Here is an 18,248-nt window from a genome sequence, read left to right on the forward strand (position 1 = left end):
CTAATAACGAAATGTACTATATTATAATATGTGGACGAGAATTTCTGTAAATTCTGTTTATTTTACTCATAATACCTACATAATACTACGAATTCTGAGATTTTTAAAACGAAAAAATATTTAAGTAGTTTATATTAATTATAACAATGTATTTGTTTAATTCTTTAAAAATAAAAGCTTATGTCACAGGTACATATATAATCACTAAGATAACTAAAATACAATTGTTTTTGATACTATTTTTTTCCTAACTCGACTTCAAACGACATATTTCTCCAACAACCCAAAACTAATTAAACTAATCAAAGCGTATCTCCTCCAGTCACAGTCGAGAGACAGCGCAATCGTTACTTCGATAATTATTTTATACTTCATCGCAATTGTTTCCATCGACAATTTGTCCGTATAATTATTTTCTTACGCTCAACTAGCGTTAAACAAAGACAGGATTATTCTCGAATATTTTTTTCAATAACCTGTGACTCGTATAACTTGAACTATAGCTTCGTACAGTTGTCACAACAGGGTAGGGACGTAGCCAAATGCACAAACGATCAGGGTAATACCTGTTTCGTAGCTACCTATCTCTATCGCTCTTGCGTATTGGAGCGACAGATATCTTACGAGCGTCCGTGGAATTTCACCACCCTTTCTTCCCGTTGGTGTCGTAGAAGTCGATAGTGGGATACGGGTTAAATCGTGGCGTAGGCGAGAGGCTGGCAACCTGTCACTGCAATGTCACAATTTTCGTTTTCTTTCAACCCCTTTTTGCCAAGAGTGGCACTGAAACTTGAGTAGTTCATGTGCTCTGTCTACCACTTTATGGGATACAGGCGTGATTGTATGTATGTATGTATCTACGAGCGTTTCGTTTCGTGAGCGTTTGTGCCATTCGGCTACGTACTCTGTAATGGCGCAACAGAGCCAGACTGCGTTCCAATCGCCACGAAGCGTCAACGATTTTCACTGGCAGATCGGATATAAACTGGTTATTATTTCTTATAAAAAAGAAAGCTTTGAGAATAACAGTTCTGTCTTTCCTTTGACCTGAAGCGTTGTGCCGTGAAATCGACAGATGTAAAATAATAACAGAACGTTACTAAATGATTGCACAGAGCTGTAATATTTACAGAAAGGCAGAGCTGTAATACACGTGCGAAAAGGAAATTCGTAACTCGTGTCGATTTAAAACACTCCCTTCGGTCATGCTTTAATTTATCGCCACTCGTTTCGATATTCTTTTTCTACGCACTTGTATTTTAATATACTATTTTAGTGTCAACATTTTTTTTAATCCAGTACGGTCTGGTTCATATAAAAATAATTGGGTAAACGGTTAACCTGACATCAAATCAATTTCGTAACGAATTAAAATTCAATCAAAATCGACCTGAATGTAGTCCGCATAATATTTACGGAAACCCGTGAAGAGATTGAAGACACTTAATTATTTCCCCTTTTTGAAATTCGCCGATTTTCCTGTTTTGCTTTGAGGCTTGCCAGCCTCTTTTGAGAAACAAAACCTACCTTATTAAGTTGTTTACACTTATTTTTTATAAACGTGGGATTTAATCGGCTGAGTTAAATACAGTCTATATTTTCTCTTTTCTTTTCATTCAAATATTAAATAATTTTTAAATGACAGTCAGTCAATACCTAGGGTACCTACGTTATAAAAAATAGTTTACATTACATAGGTAAGGTATTTTTTTTTTAATTTATTCAAAGTCATAATATTTATCTAGTAGCATTTTTGAATATGCTTTTTTGTGAGTAGGTAGTTAATATGTACTTTTTCTAATATTTTCGTGAATAGACATGACAAGTAAAATAATATTAGTAAAAATAGTACATTACATCAGAGGCCGGGAAAATGAGGATTTCCGGCCAAGTGGGTATATATACGGCCGAGCGAGCGTGCAAAGCGAGGACTTTATAGGGAATCAGGCCGGGAATCCGTTTTCACGCCGAGGCATGTAAATATGTTTTTCAAACATACAATGAAATAAAAACTGTTGTCGAAATTTTCGTGAATAGTTACTTTGAGGCCTAGGCCTAAAAAATATTATAAAAAATTTACAGTCCTCTCGAGTTAAAAAAGCGATACTTCCTAGCCCATTTTAAGGAACGTAAAGACAATATTTCATTGCATGTTTGAGAAAAAAATATTAAATACCTAAATACCAACACACACGCACACACAACAACATTCAACAAGTACTTAAAATTCACTGAAAATAGGGTGCCGCGTAATCTAACTAGTATTTTCGTCACACTACGATATGAGCAGAGTGGCGCAGTGGAAGCGTGCTGGGCCCATAACCCAGAGGTCCGTGGATCGAAACCACGCTCTGCTAAAAACTTTTTGTATTTTTTTAAATATTTTTTTTGTTTTTTTTTTTTACACTTTTTGTTTGTTAACCGATGTAACTAGTTGGAGAATTCCTTGAAGACATAATTTATAAGTAGGCAAAAATATTAAGTACTCCAGGGCTGTAAATAGTTATTTTCGGCCTGTTACGATATGAGCAGAGTGGCGCAGTGGAAGCGTGCTGGGCCCATAACCCAGAGGTCCGTGGATCGAAACCACGCTCTGCTAAAATATTTTTGTATTTTTTTGTTTATTTTTTTTATAATTTTTGTTCGTTAACTAGTTTAATTAGTTTGAAATTTTTGAAGACGTAATCTTTTAAGTAAACAAAAATATTGAGTACTCCATGGTGCAGGGCTGTTAATAGTAAATATAAGCAGAGTGGCGCAGTGGAAGCGTGCTGGGCCCATAACCCAGAGGTCCGTGGATCGAAACCACGCTCTGCTAGAATTATTTTTGTTTCTTTTTTTATTTTATTTTATTTTTTTGTTTGTTATATTTAATAATTTTAATTAAATGACTAGTTTGAAAGCTAACAAACATTGAAGACATGAATGTTTACGTAGGCTAAAATAAAATATCTTCTCACACCACCATTTTAATATAATGTACCTATGTAGAATAAGTTTATAGAGCAATGAAGAAAAAAGGCAACCCAATGACGTAATCAGGGTACTTTTACCTGCATTTTGGGATCACTAAAATAATTTTACGATTATGAGGCTCCCTACGTAAACAGTCGTAACCCAATTCAGAGAAATATAAATTGCAATTGTATTTGTTGGAGTTTTGTACAATTCCAAGTATGTTTTTGCCCTCTGTGTAGAGCCGCCGCTAGTGATGTGCCGCCCGGCTATTATTTTCTTGGTAATGTTTCATAGATAAGAAAACATTTATTTTGATCATATTTTCTCAACTAGTAATTATTTTAGTTATCATTTGACATGAGTGACTACACGTTGCTTTTCCCGAAAGTAATAAGTTCCCGTTAATAATTCATGTCCTATATATTCTCCTAAACACGATCAAAATACATTTTAAAATATGTAATATTTTAATGGTCTTCGTTGCCAAAATTTTTACCCGTTCAGTATGTCAAACGAAAATACGAGTATTCCTTTGAACTCGTCACTAGCCACATTACATCAGTGGCCAGTCATTATAGAAAAGTGTGTCGCACATCGATAGTATATTACTTCGTAAGGATACCTACGGCATACGGGCACCAAATATGGTACCCAAATGTGTTTAAAGAAGGGAACTTTGCGTGAAAATTATAAGAACTGTTTAATAAATAAATAAGTGAGCATTTATACGTCCTACTGCTCGGCAAAGGCCTCCTCTTATGCGTGAGAGGGCTCGGGCTATAGTTCCAAAACGCTAGCCCATTACGGATTGGATTTGCATCAGATTGTTTTATTTTTTCTCATGAATTGTTACATTATCCTTATTTTTTAAATCTTTGGTGTCGCGACCACCCAGGACACACTGTCGCAGCGAACTAGAACAGGTGTATGTTTAATTTAATCGTTTGCTTACAAGTTACATATTAATCGTTTTAAAAGTACAGTAATTTGTGCCTGGTAGCTCAGTGCAAAAACCAGTTATATACCTGGCAAGGTTTTTTTACAAATAACTAAGACTCATGGTTCCATCGTAAGACTTTGTTTTACATACCTAATGTTCTGTTTTTTTAATTTACCTTACTATTACCATTACACTGAGAAAAAATACAACCAGTTTTCATGTTCGTTCAACAAGTTTTTGGTTAAAATAGCGCCTACGTGCTCTTTGGTTCAAACAACAAGCTACTTGTCATTTGAATCGGCAATATATTTGTATCAACAAGTCGATTTTATAAAAACAACCTGACACATATTGTTTTAAACATACGTTTGGCTGATTCAAACGGATAAACCGCAACAAGTCGAACTTGTTAAATTGACAATACAAATTTCTCTCAGTGTAGGTACAATTTTTTAATAGATATAATAATTGTGTATTTTTTACTAGCGACGTATCTAAAATGACATGTGGGTTCCTGCACCATGTAAATGGGCCTGTAACGTCTTCTGTGCGCAGTGTGTAACTTACTTTCTGTACAGACATCTCGCTTGAACTAATCTTTTTTAAACAAAAGAATTCCTCATTAATTAAAAACCCCAAATTTCGGCTATGCGTATTATCATTCCAATGTCTAAATTTGCAGATAACTCGAATGCAGTTCATCTGAAACGTTTTAATTCCCAAATGACCACACAAACTCAGAATTCTAAAAAGAAGTCCAAAAAATTCTAAAACAGAAAAACGTTCTTTGTGTGTCCGAGGAAATTAGAAACACGTCAAAACCATTTCAGAAAGCAGTAACGTTGTATGATCGTCATATTTTCTTTCGACGTTTTGGTTTGAAGACTTATCGAGTTCGGGAAACAGTACTGATATTATCCATGCTTACATCAATTTCTCTCAAATAAACCAACCAAGGCCTGTACTTTTGATCGATACAAAGCACTTTGTACTACAGGTAATGTTATACTAGTCGGTCTATAGTATCGGCTAGGTTGTAGTATAATAGCGATGGTAACTCAGAGCCATGTCTCCGCCGTTGGTGGCCGACTGGGCTATTCCAAATATTTCGCAAATTGCAAGATTGCCGACGCGACGTCGTCCGAACGACAAAGCTTCGATGACGACAATAGATCTGGCAACTGCCGTTTCGTGTATTAGCTAAAAACGAATCTAACTTCTTTTCCAGAACCCGGTATAACCAGAATTCTGGGTAAAGTTAGCTTTTTACTCATTTTTAACACAATACGTTCCCCGGATGCATGCAATGTTTGTTCTTTTAAAAATTGTAATCGGAATTAAGATAAATGAAATTATTCACGATTGTAAATCGTAGAACAAAACAAGGAATACACACCATGAAGGTAAACATAGGCATAATTACATAGGGTAAACTCGCCTCATTCGGTGACACGCCTAATTCGGTGATACAAGCTTTGAAGCACTACTCCGAAAGACGATTTTTGGTTGTTTCACCGAATTAGACGTGTGACCGAATGAAGCGAGTTTACCCTACTCGTATATACATATCTAAGTTCATTGTTTGATAAAAACAATACGTAGTATATCAATATAGCCAATAGTTAAATTTATAATCAAGAATTAGAACAATCTAAAAGCAAGTAATATAATTCTCGGTAGAAGATATTACTAGTTTCATTCAAGATTCAGCTAAATTAACAATCAAGAATTGAAACAATCTAAAAGCAAGTAATATATTTCGTGGTAAAAGATATTACTTGTTTCATTCAAGATCCAGTTAAATTTACAATCAAGAATTAAAACAATCTTAAAGCAAATAATATATTTCTCGATAAAAGATATTACTAGTTTCATTCAAGATTCGGTTAAATTAACAATCAAGAATTAAGACAATCTAAAAGCAAGTAATATATTTCTCGGGAGAAGATATTACTAGTTTCATTCAAGATTCAGTTAAATTAACAACCAAGAATTAAGACAATCTAAAAGCAAGTAATATATTTCTCGGTAAAAGATATTACTAGTTTCATTCAAGATTCAATTAAATTAACAAACAAGAATTTAGACATTCTAAAAGCAAGTAATATGTTTCTCGGTAGAAGATATTACTAGTTTCATTCAAGATTCAGTTAAATTGACAATCAAGAATTATGACAATCTAACAGCAACTAATATATTTCTCGGTAGAAGATATTACTAGTTTCATTCAAGATTCAGTTAAATTAACAACCAATAATTTAGACATTCTAATAGCAAGTAATATATTTCTCGGTAGAAGATATTACTAGTTTTATTCAAGATTCACTTAAATTAACAATCAAAAATTAAGACAATCTAAAAGCAAGTAATATATATTTCTCGGTGAAAGATATTACTAGTTTCATTCAAGATTCAGTTACATTAACAATCAAGAATTAGAAATCCTAAAAGTAAGTACCTAATAATTATATTTCTCGGTAGAAGATATTACTAGTTTCACTCAAGATTCAGTTAAATTAACAATGAAGAATGTATTATAATATAATATGACTAAGGACTATACATTTGTATGATAAGAAGCAAATAATTCCAAATATTGACGAAACATTACAATATTCGTTTGTCACGGGTTTTAGTAATGTTTGCTGGAAAAAGAATTAGTACTGGAAAGAATCGAAGTATCGGGAATTCCCGGTACCACGCAGGTACCGGAATTTTTAGTCCTGGTACTGAAGAGGGTACCGGTACCGCAATCTATATACCTAAATATTGGCTTATAAGCATTGTACAAACTATAGCTAGGATTAAATACTGCATCTGATTGCATGTAATTGTATTGTATAGGTACCTAATACCTATCTTACGGAAAAATTCGTTTTTGTCTCAAGACAGTCGAAATTTTTGAATCTTGAATCAAGACCTTCGAAAACAAAAGCATTATTGCTCCAAGATATTATTTCTTGCTAGTTCTTGCAACAAAATTTACAAATCTTGTCTCAAGAAATTGCATTTTTTGCTATGAGCAGTGTTGCTGTATTCATTTTTTACCCGATAATCTTGGAAAATGGTTTAGCGAACAATCTCCACACAATACCACGCTTTTGATATGTTTTTGAAATAATTGTAAAAGGCATGAAAAATAAACCATTTTATAAAACAACAAAGGCATAGAGCTACTTAGCGTGTTGTTACTTAGTTTTGCATAGGTACTTATAAATTTCGAAAATTTCTTTAGCGTTTTTCAAAATAATGCGTATTTGGGCCAGAGTAAAATATAGTAGTATTTGCGGCAAAATATAATAAAATCTGTTTTTGTTTTGTATGAAACCAAAAAGTAGGTATCTTATTTCAAGGAAACCTTGGGCGATCCCGCCTTCTAACCGTTTGGGCCCCTAATTATTATTATTTGATAGGAGACAAACGAGATGTAAATGAAGAAAAAATGTTTATTTATTAGTTTAGTTTAGACAGTCAAGCAAAACGTGAGAGTAAAAAACCGGCCAAGAGCGTATATATCGGGCCCCGCTCAGTGTAGGGTCCGTAGTTTTCCGTATTTTTCTCCTAAACTACTGAACCTATCAAGTCCAAAACAATTTTCCTAGTAAGTCTTTATAATGTTCTACTTTTGTGATTTTTTTTCAGATTTTTTAAACATATGGTTCAAAAGTTAGAGTTAGATTTCCGAAAAATTAAAAAAAATAATAAAAAAAAATTATTAAAAATAAATAATAAAAATATTAAATTAAACTTACATCACATGACAATTATATTATAATAAAATAAAAATTAAAATTAAATTAAACTAAATAAATCTAAAATTAAACTAAAGTAAATCTAAAAACGGCCCCTGTGGCATAGTACCGAAGACGCTGGCAGCATTTCCTCGCTGGATTGTCAAGTAATACGCTGAGCGAGGAAGCTGCCAGCTCTTCGGTCACCGGTGGCGTCTCTTAGTCTCTTCGATAAGTCCTTGAAGAGACTCAGAGCGCCAGGGCCCCACGGACCAAGGGTCTCGACGCCGAATGGAATAAAAATATATTCGGCGCCGAGACCGCTGTATTTTCCTACTTTTATTTTCTCGGCCGCCTCTGCTGCTGCCGCTGCCCTCACAGAGGTTCGGTGGAGATGAGACGGGGCCAGTGTGTCAACGCAAGTTGCGTCCCAAACCAGCACCCGTCCCATATTCCACGGAACCAACGACATCCCATCCGGTCTCTTACCGTCCGTCCTAGATATGCCGGTCGGCTCTAAAAGGGCCGGCACATTGACTGACGCAAGAGACCGGCGGATCACGTCGTTGAGGGCAGCATAATATTAAATTTAATATTATCAAAAAATAATTTTAGTAAACCCTTATTCATTTTTAAATACCTATCCAACAATATAACGTTGAGGTTGGAATGAAAAAAAAATCAGTCCCCACTTTACACTTTTTATTTTTTCACTTTGTCGGAGTGACTGATATAGGTACATATATTGGTACCAAATTTCAGCTTTCTAGTGCTAACGGACGGACGGACGGACGGACGGACGGACAGACAGACATGGCGAAACTATAAGGGTTCCTAGTTGACTACGGAACCCTAAAAATGGTGGCAAATTTGAAAAATGTATGGGCGCGGGTTTAACGTCCCATGGAAAAATTGAATTTCGCGCGTTTTTTTACTCTCACGATTTGCTACAATTTATTGTATTTTTCGCATAATTTAAAACATGAGTATGAAAAATAACCATACAACGAACAATTGACATTTAGATATAAAAAAGTTAAGCCTTAACGCATTGAATTTTAAGTATAGGTATGTACCTCTACCAAGAAAGACACGTTTCAACTTTCAAATCATACAAGTGCAATCACACACACACGACCGGTCTGGCTCAGTCGGTACTGACCTTGCCTGCTAAGCCACGGTCCTGGGTTCGAATCCCGGTAAAGGCATTTATTTGTGTGATGAGCACAGATATTTGTTCCTGAGTCATGGATGTTTTTCTATGTATATAAGTATGTATTTATCTATTTTAGGATGTATATCGTCGCTTAGCATCCATAGTACAAGCTTTGCTTAGTTTGGGGCTAAGTTGATCTGTGTAAGGTGTCCCCAATATTTATTTATTACATACTGATTATCTATCATGAAGTTATGTTTACTCATAAAAAGTAATATTTCTAAATTAAACATATTTTTGGAGTTTGCTTACAGGTTAAAAATGTCGTTTTTTTATAGAAATGTCAATCATTTGTCGTACCTGCACTTTATTGCTATTGATGTATATGTACAGTACATTTAAAAATTTGCAAAAACACAAAGATCTTTGCCTTCCTTAAAAAAAAAACGCCACCTCCAGAAGTAAGGCCGGCAACAGACGAGTCTTAATTTTCATAATCTTAAAAAAAAATTGTATGCAAACTGACATTGACAGATCTGTCAGTGTTAGTTTGAACTGTCAATTTGCATACAATTTTTTTTAAGATTATGAATTTTTAAGACTGTTGCCGGGGTAACTCTTGCATGATTTTATACTTTTGACAAGTAGGAAAATAAAGCACAAAAGGTTAGAAGGCGGGATCGCCCAAGGTTTTCTTGAAATAAGGTACCTATTTTTTGGTTTCATACAAAACAAAAACAGATTTTATTATATCCTGCCTCAAATACGCATTATTTTGAAAAACACTACATGACAACTTTTATTTCTTACATAATTTGCCGTCGAATAGCATTTTTAAAAATAGTTTATCCAAAAAAAGCATCGCATGTTGATCCACTGTGCGACGTATCGCGCCGTGCAATAACATTAAGACGTAAAGAGACTTCGTGCCTCTACTCTTTCCCATATTACAGCTTGGCAAAAAAGAGTAGAAATGGAACTAATTTTTTACACCACTTACTGTTTTCATACAAAAGATAGTTGGAATATGCAAGACGTTTTACATAGACAGTGGCGCCCCTATTATTTTCTACTTTTTTTGCCCGACTGTAATATAGACGGTCAAGCAAATATTATGAGAGCAAAATTCAAATTTTCTATGGGACGATATTAATGTATGGGCACATTATTCAAATTTGCCGCCATTTTTTACTCTCATGATTTGCTTGACCGTCTGTAGTTACATTATCTAGGTTATTAACATGACAAGTAAGTGCCTTACTTGTTATGGCTGATGTATTTATTGGGTAAAATAAAAATCTGGTACTGGCAACATTTTCAAGTTGTCATCCAACAAACCAAATGCTAACGGCCGAATGTGATGCTCGTGTGTTCTTTTTCTTTTCGCTCCTTTTTTGCGTCGTTGTCATTGCAGTGAAAGTGTTTCATTTGAAAATTAACTTAGTGATCGCGATCGCAAGTATACCTACTAAAATAATGGAAGAGGATACAGAAAACATATTGGTATCCTGGGATGTGCCGTCAGAAGTCGTCGAGAACTTCAAAAGTAAGTTGTGAATTTTCTAGTATATCGCTGGCAGATCAGAAGGTAGTGGTCAGGGAGCGGTAAAATAGTTTTCAGTACAGATTGTGTTTTTTTTACGCACTAGTGCGAGAAGTGGTTCATTATATGCTAGGTCGAAACTTTGGAGGCTCATCTGTACAAGATATTTGTTAAATGTTAGGTTAAACAAAATTACCTACATCCATTGAGGTAAAATGTACGTTAGTAAATAGTAATTCAATGCATTTGCTTGATATATTTGTATGTTACTAAACTATTAAAAACTTATTATCTCATCAAAACGAGACAATGGGCATTTTGACACATCAATGTAAATAAAAAAAGTTATAATACTCGATCAAGTCCCATTTTGGTCAAATAATGTGTGAAAATCGTGAATGTTTAAATCAAAATAACATGACTGTGCTTGATGCAACTGCCATACATCTCCGGGGTCGATCAAGATGTTCATTTGTCTTCTGAAGTGTAACAAATTTAATGTGTAGTTGATCATTTAAAAGTTGTCAAGAGGCTCAACTTTCCATAAAACTAAAGGTTAAGGACAAATTGTTAGTAGGTACATAATTAGTATCATCATCAGTAGTCTATAAACCGCTCACATATCACATATTGTTGGTAACTAAATGGGTAGCAGCCTGTTCTATAGTACTATTTTATGTCAAGTATTTTGAATTTCAAATAGATTTTGTCACCATGTCGCAGTGGAAGACTTTGATTCAGTCTCTCTTCGACCACAACACTTAAGATATTTATTCTTTTTTGATGCGTGTTTCGTTCATTTCCCATTTAAATATACATAGGAGAGGTCCTCGATAGCTATCAAATATGCAATTATTTAAGTTAACTTTTTTTACAGAAAATGATATAAGCAAGGAACAGTTCAAATATTTGGTTTCAAATGATACTTACTTGAAAGAGCTTTGCCCACACATTGGGCACCGAATAAAACTAAAAAGTAAACTACAAGATTACTTAGACTCAGTTACTGATACTGAAACTGCATCTTCCTTCAATGCAGATTTAATGGTTATTAAAGCAAACTATCCAGAAGTGATGCAAATTGATCAAGACGAGTCAGTTATTCTAACAGACATTACATTGGATTTGGATTCCTACTTAAATATACCTAGTAGGCTTTCACTGCCAGAATTTGATTTGAAGACTATCCTCCAATCTACTCCACAAGGAAATAGTGTTCTAAATTATTATCAAAAATACAAACAATTGAACTCGCAAAAAGAAACATCATTGTTGATGTTTTGGTGAAATATCACTACACATTTATTGTTAACAAGTAATTATTGAACCACTTATAATTATGTTTGCCCGTTGTAGAACTGATGTAGTGTTAGTTTTTTATGTAGGCAGATAGATATTTTTGACAAGGGGTTTATTACATGTGGTCATAGGCATAGGTTATCTAATGTTTGCCTGAATTACATTTGCCATAAGTTAAGTTCTTAGCCAGAGCAGCTAAATACTTATTTTGTTATTTATTTTATTTTGTTACTTCTAGGACACCACAAGTAATTTATCCTATACCTTAGTAGTAGGTTAAGTAGCTATAGTAGTATAGTTACCTGTAGAAATTATATATACAGTAATCATCATGTAGTAGTATCCAATGTAGATTAGTGTAATATAAGCTTATAATATATATGCCGCTCAAGTACTTAGCTCATGGATTGTAGGAGACCAGACAGCAGTAGTTTCAGGCTTGGTACAGTCACCTGCGATAATATCTTACACAACGAAGGCCTCAAAAATATCTGATACGCTCTTACAATGTCTCATAAGGCAATTTGATGTATTATATCACAAATAAGGTACTAGTGGCAGATATTTTTGCAGCCTTCGTTGCGTAAGATATTACATATTATAGGTTACAGGTGACTGTACTTGCATAATCCAGATGGATTGACGCCTAGTGCAAGTTAAATATTCTTTCGAGTTAAATATTCTTTCACGGGTAGCAAAATTATGCATTTACGTCAAGGGTGGTTGTGATGGTTTTCTGTCTGGTTTCTATAATTAGTATTAATACCTACTTAAATATGAATGAAGATTATCCAAATTATTTTTTTTCTCAGCAACATCAAACCAGAAGAGTTCAATTTGCTAGCTGCAAAAATTGTTTCTCTTTTCCCAACTGAAAGTATATATATCTACTATATGAAAGCTGTGCCAACATGCAAATCTGCTTCAAGAAAATATGTGCCCGCTAAAGGCAAATTAGTGGACAAGGTTCGAAATCTCCTGTACATATCAGGAGCAAAGCGCAGGAGCATTAAATCCACTTGCTCTAATAAGGATTCGGATACAGATGTAGAGTCTGTGGAAAATAATCAAGGTAAAATCTATACTTATTCCGTACTAATAGGTAATATAAATGCGAAATTAACTCTTGTCTGTCTGTTGTCTTTCTTCCTTTAGATTTTCACAAAGTATGGTTTCGATACAATTTTAGGGTTCCGTAGTCAACTATCCGTCCGCGGATAATCTCAGTGACCGTTAGCACTAGAAAGCTGAAATTTGGTACCAATATGTATGTATATCAATCACGCCGACAAAGTGGAAATAGTTATTTGTTTTACAAGGGGGCAAAGTTGTTTAACCGCACGTGCCAATATTGATATCCGAGCAAGCGAAAGATTCCAATATTGAACCGCGAGCGTAGCGAGTGGTTCAAAAAGTGGAATCTTGAGCGTTGCGAGGGTTTCAAGGCACGAAGGTTAAACAAACTTTGCCACCGAGTGAAACACAAAATTTTTCACCTCACCAACACGAACAAAATACTGACTATAAAACATCAAACTAAATCAAATCCATCAATCTATTCAATATTTATGATTCAAAATCATCATTTGGTAAATTCTACCAGCCAGCTTAAGACATAAAGTTATAATTTGTTTGAAATTACTTTGCACTCTTGTGAATAAAATGCAATTTTGCTATCTGTTTTCGAATAGCAAAGTAAGCCTTTACCATTTGGTGTGGTGAAAAAAATGTTTTATTAGGGTACCCCCCTGCATGTAAAGTGGGGACTGGTTTTTTTTTTCATTCGAACCCCAACGTGTGATATATTGTAGGATAGGTATTTAAAAATGAATAAGGGTTTAGGTACTCCAATAGTTTTTTGATAATATTAATATTTTCGGAAATAATCGCTCCTAAAGGAAAAAAAAACTGTGTCCCCTCCCCCTCTAACTTTTGAACATTGTGTTTAAAAAAATTTGAAAAAGATCACAAAAGTAGAACTTTATAAAGACTTTCTAGGAAAATTGTTTTGAACTTGATAGGTTCAGTAGTTTTTGAGAAAAATACAGAACTACGGAACCCTACACTGAGCGTGGCCCGATACGCTTTCGGCCGGTTTTTTATTTGTTTTATTTCAGAGACTGCCTCAAATGACGACGCTATTTGGCTGAAACATAACAATGAGCCATGGGACCAAGTTTGTGAAAGGTGGAATAACACCTTTGAATTAAGACACAAACAAAAATTTGAAACTGTACATGATTTTCTCGAAACCTGGGCCATTTTAAAAGACGGCAAAGCAGATACTCTGGTAAGACATTCCTAATAAAATAACTAGCCACCTTATATTAATAATAAATTATATACATATTATATAAATAGAATTGATTTTAGTATAAGATTTCTATTACTGGCCATGTTATACTAAAATGAATTCTGTAACCTACGAGTATGACTTACTACACTAAATACATAAAAAATAATATCAAGATAAATGCCATATTTCCTTTAGAACACTTCAAATCATCAATCAAAGTGTCTTATAATTCCCACATTTCCCATACTGATCAGCAGGTGGGAAATCATTTGGAATGATAACTGTGTATTCATATGTAACTCTGTTTCAGATGAAATATACATTACTTAATATACAGGGTGCATTTTGACAGCGGGTCAGTGAGGGCAACTATCAGATCCCGTGGTGCTATTGCTATCTAAGGAGACTATCCCTCGATTTCAAATTGATGGAAATAGTGTTTACAGATTTTGGAAAAAACATACAGGGTGCGAGAAAAAGGTCATTTTTGAGAAACTTTCAAAAGCTTGTATGGGACCAAAAAATATTTCCGTCTAGAAAAGTCACAAATCGCGAAAAACTCTTCCCATACAATTTGTATAAATAATAAATATTATTAAAAAAAATTACACGGTGATTTTTTAATGCCAATCGATTCCATTCTTAATAGTATTAATAGTTTCTAACGGGTCAACTTACGGTAATGTACCAAAAAGCCATAAACCAATACATTTTACTATGGTGAATAAGTAGAAAAAGTTTTCTTTAATTTGTGGCTCTTAAGTACATTATCGCAAGTTGAGCCCTAAGAAACTATCGATACTGAATAGGAATAGAATCGATTGGCATCAAAAAATCAGCATGTAATTTTTTTTATATTCATAAAAATGGTATGGGAAAAGTTCTTCGCGATTTGTGACTTTTCTAGCCGGATTTTTTTTAGTCCCTTACAAGCTTTTGATCCTGGATAAGAATTAGATCGATTGGCGTCAGAAAAAATGTTTGTCAAAAATGCCCCTCTTCTCGCACCCTATATGGTTTTTTTTCCAAAATCTGTAAATGCCAATTTGCATCAATTCGAAATCGAGGGAAATTCTCCTTAGACCATTTTCGCAAAGGACCACGGGATCTCATGGCTTACTGACCCGCTATCAAAATATACCCTGTATAATTAATAATCCAAAACAAAAATTGAATTTAAGTAATATTCATACATACATACATACAATCACGCCTGTTTTCCAGAGGGGTAGGCAGAGATCACGGATTTCCATTTACTACGATCCTGACAAAGCACTTTCGCTTCACACACATTCAATTACGTTTCTCATACACGCGCGCTCGTCGGTTTCGAGTACTTTTGACCTTTATAATATTCCTAGAACCTAAACTACTTACTTATACATAAATTTAACTTAAAAAGTAAAACGTATACAAATACCCCGCTTCCTTCCTTGCCCAAAGGTGCCCACGATGCTTGCGGCAGTTCCGCGTGGGATAGTGATATAATAATTAATACTGTCACTGTTTTGTTATTGTTACAGATACTTTTGGATTTTGAGAAACAGTTTAAAGAGAAGTCGCTTAACTTCTTTAAAAACTGGGAACTATTTTTCTCGAAACTTTTGAAGCTTAGAGAAAGTGTCGTGACAAATGATAATGCAAAAGCATTAATTGAAGGATTAGGGAATATCATTGACGATGGTAAGCACCTACTTGTTTACCTATAGAATGTGTTGTAAGACTTGTAAGTACCCAAATCTTGACTGTTTTCCACTCGTATAATGCGAGTATAGTTTATAAGTTTTTATAGTGTCCATATCGGTATATCATCGTCATAGTTTAGTAGATGCATTCATACTTGATCATTTTATAAAATATGTGTAATTTTCATATATATTTCTTTTATTTCAGACAAAAAAATTCCGGTGCAGATTTACCTGCTAGGTTTTTTAATACCACCCAAAGGCCGAAAATCTAGGAAAGTCAAGTTCTCAACCACTGAATCAATCCAGGGCTTATTAGTTCAGATAGATGTAAGTATTGTATGCATCCAATCAAAATTTAAGTTTTATTCTCTTTATTTTATTATTAATATACATTTATATTATTACCTATAAAAGTTGTGTAATTGTTCAGTTAATGTTTTACTATTTTACTCTTCGGGTCAAGCGAGTTCAATATATTTCATTTAGTTTTATTGCAAAATAATGTTTCTAGCATTATTTATTTTTTAGCATACGTATATAAAATATATCCACAATCACAATTGATAAGTTTTCAAAATATGTAATTATGCTAAATTGAATTATTTTTGGTAAATATGTTCCATTTAATTTTTCCCACTCATTTTTTATGATAATCATTATTACGTATGTAAACTGTAAGGCATGCAAAGTTGCCAAAGAGCCACCATAATGAAGTTACATTTTACTTAACATTTTTTAGAATTCGTTACTTCTTACTTCTTGAATGAAATACTTTTGAATGAAAATTACAATTAAGGGAAAAATCAAAAAACTTTGTGTACATTAAAATTCCATTTTCTATCTGACTAAGTCTCTGTCTCTTAAAAGGAATCTTCTACTTTTGTAGTGGAGCCTCTGCTGAGCAGTGGGATATTCCTGGGAACTATGGCATTACTTTTAAATTATGTTTTTAATGCAGGACGCCGGAGATATCGACAGCGTAATCGCAGCCCAGAAAGCTAAGGCTGCAGCCCGGAAGGATACCGTTCAACCCTTCGTGCTCATACAAGGACCGCTACAAAACTTCGCCCAGATATACATCGTTATTGATGATATCAAATACCACGTGCATTCAGCTGCAAAGGCGTTCGACTTATTGTTTAAGATTTATCACGTTTTCCACGCCAAGTATCCCCAAGTGTGTGAGCACCTCCACATAATTATTCAAAAAAAAGTGTATCAAATCCATACAGCGTATGATACAGTACCACCGTATATAGTTGACGTTTTAAACTTAGATGTGTAAAATTTGGTCTTCGTTTTTTATAAAAGTTCTTGAAATGTAAAAATATACTAAGGTATAGAAATTTCTTTGGTCTTATGTACCCACTTAAAAAGTATTTCATTGTGTAAGGTATTTGCACCATCTACAATTGACGTGATTTGTTCTAAGTTTGTCTTGTAGAGAATACTCTGTGGCGTCAACTACGCCTATCATTCGAAAAAAGTTAAATAAATTCATAAAATGCTTTGTTCCGAGTGCAAACTCGATCTTGGTACTTTTAAAAATACATTTTACATTTGGAACTTATTCATAAAATAAAAACTAATTATCAATGTCCTATTGAAAATTGCCAGAGAACGTATTGTACAAAGTATTCTTTAAAAGATCATTTGACATTTTTTCATAAATTGTTTGATAATCGCCGACTTGATAGTAAGCCAATAGAAAAAACATCGCATCCGAATTCTCCAATGTGTACTAATATATCGATCAATAAAACTATAACACATGATCCTATAGAGTTAAACAGTTCTACTAAACTTAAATCTAATAGTGAGAACTGTAGCCAAGACAGTGAAAATGTAACAATGCAATTTAAAAACGATCTTCACTTATCTGTTATACTTCTTATATCGAAATTATACAGTAATTTAAACATGCCAAGAAATCAAATACAAAACATAATCGATATTTTTAAAAGTTTCCTTACTGATTCAGTTTCTTACATAGAAAGTCAAATTCCAGTGCTTGGAAATATTAATAGTAATAACATTAGTAACGACATATTGCCAATGAAGAACTTAAGTTTGTGCTTGGACATATTTAAAAACTGTTTTCAAGCAATTGACACCGAACATAGACTAATAAATTTGTTTAATGCGAGTGGTAAGTTAGTTAAACCAATTAAGAAAAAATCGGTGTCTCGAAGGCACCAAAACGAGTAGATTCTAAAGTGATTATGACTTTAAAGGATGAATACGTTCATTTGGTGCCTTTGAGAAATAGTTTAAAGCTGTTTTTAGAATTACCACAAGTCCTGCAGACCATACTAGACTATCAAAGATATCTTAGTAGCACAGAAAATGTATTGCTAAACGTTGTTAATGGGGTATTATGGAAGCTAAAAGCTGAACATGAACATTGCTCAGATATTTCTATTCCTATATATATTTACTATGATGATTTCGAAAATGGTAATCCATTAGGCAGTCATGCCGGTAAACATAAAATTGGCGCTGTTTATTGTAGCATTGCGACTATTCCACCGCAGTTTGCTAGTCGCCTGGAAAATATTTTCTTGGCTCTACTTTTTTATTCCAACCAGAGAGTAAATTTTGGCAATAAAGCGGTTTTTCAACCATTACTTGATGAAT

At 33.9% G+C, this 18,248-nt stretch overlaps 1 protein-coding gene and 3 non-coding genes across 4 annotated transcripts; all 4 read left to right on the top strand.

The window, feature by feature from the left end:
- Positions 1-2,285: 2,285 nt before the first annotated feature.
- Trnam-cau lies at positions 2,286-2,357 on the top strand. The gene has a single exon. It is a non-coding gene; the product is annotated as a tRNA-Met (tRNA).
- A 170-nt stretch (positions 2,358-2,527) lies between these two features.
- Trnam-cau lies at positions 2,528-2,599 on the top strand. Its single transcript has one exon. It is a non-coding gene; the product is annotated as a tRNA-Met (tRNA).
- Positions 2,600-2,746: 147 nt separating this feature from the next.
- Trnam-cau lies at positions 2,747-2,818 on the top strand. The gene has a single exon. It is a non-coding gene; the product is annotated as a tRNA-Met (tRNA).
- A 6,590-nt stretch (positions 2,819-9,408) lies between these two features.
- On the top strand, positions 9,409-17,463 carry LOC125235525. Its single transcript, XM_048142104.1, has 6 exons — positions 9,409-10,331; positions 12,440-12,699; positions 13,745-13,917; positions 15,447-15,606; positions 15,817-15,938; positions 16,570-17,463. Exons 2-6 carry the CDS (start codon positions 12,522-12,524, stop codon positions 16,894-16,896), a joined length of 960 nt encoding a protein of 319 aa, XP_047998061.1. The 5' UTR covers positions 9,409-10,331; positions 12,440-12,521; the 3' UTR covers positions 16,897-17,463.
- Positions 17,464-18,248: the final 785 nt, after the last annotated feature.

The sequence above is a fragment of the Leguminivora glycinivorella genome, chromosome 17, assembly GCF_023078275.1.
Source record: "Leguminivora glycinivorella isolate SPB_JAAS2020 chromosome 17, LegGlyc_1.1, whole genome shotgun sequence".
NCBI classification, from domain to species: Eukaryota; Metazoa; Arthropoda; class Insecta; order Lepidoptera; family Tortricidae; genus Leguminivora; species Leguminivora glycinivorella.

Excerpts from the sequence above, each read along its gene's own strand:
- LOC125235525 (XM_048142104.1), top strand. The coding sequence starts at position 12,522 with ATGAAAGCTGTGCCAACATGCAAATCTGCTTCAAGAAAATATGTGCCC. Across the intron at positions 12,700-13,744 it reads GTCTGTGGAAAATAATCAAG|AGACTGCCTCAAATGACGAC; the intron begins GTAAAATCTATA and ends GTTTTATTTCAG. Across the intron at positions 15,939-16,569 it reads GCTTATTAGTTCAGATAGAT|GACGCCGGAGATATCGACAG; the intron begins GTAAGTATTGTA and ends TTTTTAATGCAG.